Source organism: Halichoerus grypus, unplaced genomic scaffold (assembly GCF_964656455.1).
Source record: "Halichoerus grypus unplaced genomic scaffold, mHalGry1.hap1.1 HAP1_SCAFFOLD_141, whole genome shotgun sequence".
In the NCBI taxonomy this organism is placed as follows: domain Eukaryota; kingdom Metazoa; phylum Chordata; class Mammalia; order Carnivora; family Phocidae; genus Halichoerus; species Halichoerus grypus.
The window spans coordinates 15,497-21,976 of NW_027555068.1; the positions used below are offsets into that span (position 1 = coordinate 15,497).

General features: G+C 66.0%; 1 protein-coding gene across 1 annotated transcript; it reads left to right on the forward strand.

Moving 5' to 3' along the window:
* Window positions 1-2,841: 2,841 nt before the first annotated feature.
* On the forward strand, window positions 2,842-3,846 carry LOC144380744 (melanoma-associated antigen 10-like). Its single transcript, XM_078065561.1, has 2 exons — window positions 2,842-2,921; window positions 3,105-3,846. The coding sequence occupies exons 1-2, from the start codon at window positions 2,842-2,844 to the stop codon at window positions 3,844-3,846; spliced, it is 822 nt and encodes a 273-aa protein (XP_077921687.1).
* The last annotated feature ends 2,634 nt before the right edge of the window (window positions 3,847-6,480 follow it).

Genomic DNA, 6,480 nt, shown 5'->3' on the forward strand with positions numbered 1-6,480 from the left:
CTCTAGAAGCCCACCCATGATGTCAGTCTAGGGAGGCCCCCCTGGGCGGGATGGGGACACGAGCCCAGAGCGGCCGGACTTCTGCCTCTGGGTCTCCCGAGAACCTGGGGTCTTGACGGGTCGAAGGAGCAGGGCCTCCGTCAGGGGGGCAGAGGGGCGGGCCCAGGTCCTGTCGGGCTTCACGCTGAAGTTGCCGAGGGAGGACTGAGAGACCCTGGACCCCAGCCCAGAGGCAGTCCCTAGAGGCCCGAGTGGAGGACGGGGACACCCCGTTTGTGTTCGTGCGTGCGTTTGTGTGTCCCCCACTTGCCCATCTGGGTCTCGCAGAGGCCGGATGCCCCGGTGCCCGGGAGCGGATCCGTAGGCAGTAGAGACAGGCAAAGGCAGAGGCAGCCAGGGAGTCGTGGTGGAGATCAGAAGAAGGCCCGGGAGACCTGGACGCCCCATCTCAGACCCCGCTCTCAGCCCCGGGGAGCCCTAGGCTTCGTGGCCGCAGGAGTTGGCCACAGACTTATCCCGGTGGGCTCAGGGCAGGGAGGGCCTTGGTGTTGGCGGACGGCCTAGGGACAGCCGACGAAGGGGCCTAGGACCTGCTAGGGCTCGAGGCGAGGACCCCCAAGGGAGTCCCCCGGGAGCCCACAGGACCGCGGCCCTGATTCAGCCACCGGAGTCTCCTGGGATGGGTGAGCCCACACGGTGCATGGCCACTCTGGCCTCAGGGCATCCGAGAACCCATGGCCATTTGGATGGAGCACTGCCTCAAGCGTGGGGGTCGGGGGGAATGGCCCACGTGTTGCTGGGTGGAAATGCGAGGACCAGAAGGAGGACTGCGGTTTTGGGGACAGCGAAGAGATTCGGTCCCGGGAGGCCCCGGGGCCGGATGATCACACAGGGCGTGCCCTGACTTCCCAGCCACATCTCCCAGAGCCTGGGGTCTGGGTGGAAGGAGCAGGCTTCAGGGCTGCCCAGGCTGACCCCGGGCCTGCCAGGTTGGAAGGGGAGGACTAGAGGGAGGACTGACTGGGCCGCACTAAGTTCAGGCCAGGGAGGTGGCCCCTGTGGAGGAGGAGCCCATGCCTCCTGTCCTGAGGTCCACATCTGGCTGTTAGAGACTGAGGGCCTGTGGTGAGAAGGAGCGGGCCTGGGGTGTAGCGGGCCTGTGTGTGTGTGAGGGTGGAGGGTGGGGTCGGGGGGAGCGGGGCACAGGTCCGGTTGGGAGTCAGGGTGAGGACCCTGGGGGAGGACTGGCCGTACCCCCTCCACCCCATCTCAGCAAAGAAGCCAGTGCACCGGAATCTGGCCGTGCCCGATCCAGGCAGGGTCGGTCAGCGGTGGCCCCAAGTGGCATGCGTGCTCACTTGTCTCATGGGCCGGAAGGTGGGAGTCCTCAGGGAGCTGAGGTCTTTGTTTGAGGGGCACATGGCTTCTGTCTCACTTTGGGGACCTGAAAGAAGGGCAGGCCCTGGCAGGAAGAAAGAGGATTAGCGTCCTGGGGGTCTGAGGGCACCCCCACCCCAGGACAGAGGGGCCGGTCCCTACTGCCAGCCCTTTGGGATCTTGCCGGGGGCTGAGGGTGGGGGATGTAGACGTGGCCGTGGACGAGGACGTGGTGGCCCCTCACCCTCCTCTCGGAGCTCTCAGGGAGGTGAGGACCATGCTGAGAGAGGTCGGGGTCAGGTCCTCTGGGGAAGCCCACCTTGGAGACACACAGGAGTCCCTGCTCCTGCCAAGAGTCAACGTGGGGGCACCCGAGGGAGGAGTGAGTGACTCCCAACCCACCCCTCGGGACAAGGAAGTGATGGCCCAGGAATCTGTCCAGCCCCTACCTGGCCTCCCTGGGAACGCTGGGCGGGGCCTGTCAGGCTGAGTCCCTCCTCCTCTCCAGATCCGTCCTCTCAGGATGGGGAGGGCCAGGGCCTGAGGGTCTGGACTCAGGTAGCAGAGGAGGCAGGTGCCCTGGCTCTGGGTCTGGCCCTGACTGTTGGGGGGAGATGAGAAATGAGGGCATGCCTCCCACAGCAGGATCCTCTGGGCCCAGGCCTACCCTGCCGCTTCCGTCAGCCATGGGGAGACGGGCGATCGGTGGGCCAGGTTCTTTCTCCTGACTTTTCCTTCTGGTGTCTCCCAGAGATGAGGCCTCGGCACCAGGAGGGTGGCCTCAGGTCAACACAGGGAGTTTTCCCAGGCCTTCCGTGGGGTCAGGGTATAGACGGAGAGGTGCGCCCATCCCGGCACCGATGGAACCCCGAGCTTGGCCATCCCTGGGGTTCCGTGACGAGCCCTTAGACCTTTGGCAGGCGTGGGCACATGTGGGCCCCCTCGCTTACCTTCTGTGGAGTCTCAGGGCTGCGTGGTCTTGCTGTGACCCTTTGGCCTCAGGCTGCGGGAGGGGGGCCCAGGCCCTGCCAGGGGAAATAGCAGTCCCCTGAGAGGCCAAGGAGGGGAGCGCCCAGCTTGGACTGGTGGGGACCTCACAGAGTCCGCCCCAGCCCTCCTGCCCCACTGGGCCCCGTGTGCCGTGCTCTGTGTCTGCACCCTGAAGTGACTCCTCCTCTTGTCCTCCAGGGGCTTCAGGAACTCAGCGTTGAGGCCTAGGTCTGAGGCAGGAGCCTCTAAGGTCCCAGAGCAGGGGAGGTGCAGGTGAGTGCCAGTGGTCAAGGTGAGGTACGTGCTCTGAGCATGGGGCCAGGGGCTCGCCCATCCCAGCCCAGAGGGGAGCCCTCAGCACCCAAGCCCGACGCAGCGCACTGTCAGCTCCGGGACTTCAGGCCTCTGCTGCCCGGGCTGCGCCCTGAGGAGCCGTCCCACATCTTTCTTCAGGTTCAGCCCGACACAAACGCCATGCCCCTGGGTCAGAGGAGTGAGCTCGGGAAGGTGGAGGAAGACCCCGGCCCGGCCCAGGGCCTGCTGGAGGCACAGCTGTCCGGGGCTGGGGAGGAGGAGGCCCCATGCGCCCCCTCCTCCTTCTCCACCTCCGCCTCCTCCCAGTCCACCGCCCCATCTGTCTCCTGCTCTGCCCTGTTTCTGGTCCCCTCGGAGGAGGGGTCTGCTGCTGGGTTCCAGAGTCCTCCCCAGAGCTCGGTGAGTGCCTGCCCCTCCCCCAGTGCCCCGGCAGCCACTGCCCAGAGCCAGCCTGACCAGGGCTCCAGCAGCTCCGATGAGGAGGGGTCGAGCACCGGGGAGGAGCCCGAAGAAGCCCAGCCGGGGCACCAAAACGTAGTCCAGGGGAAGGTGGTCGACCTGGTGGAGTTCCTGCTCCTCAAGTATCGCACCAAGGAGCCGACCAGCCAGGCAGAGATGCTGGAGATCGTCGGCGAGGATGACCAGGATGCCTTCCCCGTGATCTTGGGCCGAGCCTCCGAGTGCATGCGGCTGCTCTTTGGCGTGGATGTGAAGGAAGTGGACCCCGGCGACCACTCCTACATCCTGGTCCCCGTCCTGGGCCTCACCTGTGATGGGATGCTGAGCAGTGAGCAGGAAGTGCCCAAAACCGGCCTCCTGGTGGTGCTCCTGGGGTTTATCCTCCTGGACGGCGACCATGCCCCGGAGGAGGAGGTGTGGGAAGCGCTGGGGGCCATGGGGGTGTATGACGGCCAGGAGCACGTCATCTATGGGGAGCCCAGGGAGCTCCTCACCAACGTCTGGGTGCAGGAAGGGTACGTGGAGTACCGGCAGGTGCCCGGCAGCGACCCTGCCCGCTACGAGTTCCTGTGGGGTCCCAGGGCCCACGCCGAAATCAGCAAGTGGCAAATGCTGGAGTATTTGCTCCGGGTCAATTTCGGGCAGCCGGCTTCCTCCCTGGCCCTGTCTGAAGGGGCTGTGAGAGATGAGGAAGAGGGGGCCTGAGCCCCCGCGTCTGCCAGGCCCTTTCCAGGCTTTGGTGGGGTCGGCAGCTTCTCCTCCAGGATGCTGGGCTTGAGGTGAGGCCGCTTGTTGGTCCTTCCCTGTGTGTGTTTGTGTGTGTGCGTGAAGACAGAGCCCTGGGCGTTTTAAGGAGTGCAGGGCCAGGGAGGGTTGGGGGAAGAAAGGAGGGCAAGTAACCTCCTGGGGGTGGGGGTGGTTGTTCCCTGGGATGACTCCCACATCCAGAGCTTGGTGTCCTTCAGGAAGCTGTCCTCTGGGGTTCCTTGCCATAGAAGGTTTCATCCGTTTCAGCGGCGGAGTGTGTGAGTGACATCCACCCCGCAGCATTTGTCCGTACCCAGTTCAAGAGTTAAGAGTTTTGTCATGTTCTGGGGGCGCCTGGGTCCTCTGTTGGTTAAGCATGTGCCATCGGCTCAGGTCATGATCTCAGGATCCTGGGATCGAACCCCACATTGGGCTCCCTGCTCAGTGGAGACTCTGCTTGTCTCTCTCCCTCTGTGTGTGCTCTTTCTCAAATAAATAAATAAATAAATACCTTTAAGAAAAAAAGAGTTTTGTCATGTCCTGGTCACCAGCCTGGACACCTTGCCTACTTGTTTGGTCTCTGGACCGAAATCACAGGGCATTGGCCTAGGGATGGGCTGGAAAGGCGACAGAATGGAACAAGCAGGGGACGGGGGTCAGAAGCTGGAGAAATAAAAGTTTGTTGGTTCTTGCTTCTGATGCCTTCCCGGCCATCATTGTGCAAATGCCAAAGGCAAGCACGCGCACACACGCGTGCTCGTCCATTGGCCTGGTTCTTCCAGAAAGGCGGGGGAAACGTCCTCCCAGCACAGAGGGAGCCCTGCTCACTGGCTCCTTGATTCCCAGAGCTGGGCTGAGCTCTGCTCTCTGGAAGGCCCTGTGGGTGAGCAGTGAGGACACGAGGAGAAGCAGGACACGTCCCAGCCATAGGGGACCGTGTCTAGCAGCCGCAGTCCTGGCAGGAAGGTGGGGAGGGGTGCGCGGAGACCCGCAGAAGAAGCGGAGGCAGGGTGAGGGGGGTGCGGCCCCCGGGGCGAGCACTGCAGTGGAAATGCCCCCGGCCCGGGGGCGGGGGGCTGGGGTGACCAGAGGGTCCCCGTGATTGCCTCTGTGCAGCTGGTCACCGGCAAGCTGGGTGGCGACACTGCCAGACTCCAGTCTCTGCCTCCGTGTCAGGGAAGGCGGGGGGCAGGCTGCGAGCCTATGTGTGAGGTGCACGGGCACGGGCTCAGCGGGGTGCCGGGGGCGGGGCCCCAACCTTGCCGGGCGGGGTCCAGGTGAGGAGCCCAGGGAGGACCGGGGGACCCCCGGCCTGCCCGCTCCCCTCTCCTGCCCCCACGTAGCCCACCCCGGAACCCATGTCCGCCCGACGTGCTGTCAGCCCGAGGGGACCCCTTCCTATGGGGTCCGGATGTGACGAGCGCCGACTTCCGCCTCGGAGGCGTGGGAGACGCCGGGACCGCCGTGTGTGGGAGGCCGGATCTCGGTCGGGCCAGGCCAGGCGTGCAGGTAGGCCCACCCGTGAGGGAGCACAGAGTGGGGGGACCCCCAGGAGCCAGGTGGCCCATGCCGGCAGCCCCGAGACACCCCGGGCGGGGACAGCGTCGTCCCGCTGAGCCCCTCCCGCCGGGGCCCAGGACCAAGGACACGGGTCCCCAGAGGGACGGGCCCGGGCCCTCCCTGGAGCGGGTTCCGGGGGCAGACGGAGGACTGTGGGGGCCACTCTTCGGCGCTCAGGTCCAGCCCCTCGGGCCCTGCCGCGGCCAGGCCCTGGGGGCCCCCCGGGGAGGGTGGCCACAGGTGGCGTCCGTCCGGTGAAACGCGCCTCGGGGCTCTGACGGAGCTTAGGACCTTGGTCAGAGGGGAAGGATGCCAGGTCGGGAAGGGGCGGGGGCACAGGGAGCCCCAGGGGGTCCAGGTGGGGTCGGGGTGGGGATCGATCGGGGCCAGGACCGAGGGACTCTCGAGCGCAGGACAGAGGGGACCTCACCGAGGTCGGGCCCCAGGGTGAGTCCGGGACGGCAGCTGGGCGGGATGGGGACACGCGGCCAGTGCGGCCGGACTGGTGCATCCGGGTGTCCCGAGAGACTAGGGGCCTTGGCGGAAGGAGCAGGGCCTCCCTCAGGCGGGCAGAGGGCCGGGCCCAGGTCCTGCTGGGCTTCACGCTGAGGATGCGGAGGGAGGACTGAGGGTCCCCGGACCCCCGCAGAGCGTCAGTCAGGGAAGGTCCGTTGCGGGGGGATGGGAGCACGTGGTGAGTCCGGACTTCCGCATCCGGGTCTCAGAGACACTGGGGGCCTTGGCAGAAGGAGCAGGGCCTCCCTCAGGTGGGCAGAGAAGAGGGCCCAGGCGATAACCCGAGTCAAGGTATGAACTCTGAGGGAGGACAGAGGAGATCTCACAGAGGTTGGGCCATAGTGTCTGTCCAGGAAGATCTCTGGGGGGCGTGGGCATGCGAAGTGAGTCCCGACTTCAGGTTCGGGGTCTCAGAGAGCCAGGAGGTCTGGTGTAAGGAGCAGGGTCTCTAGTTGGCAGGCGCTGGGGGGGGGGGGGCGGGGGGCGGGGGGAGGGGGGAGGAGCGCCCAGGTTCTG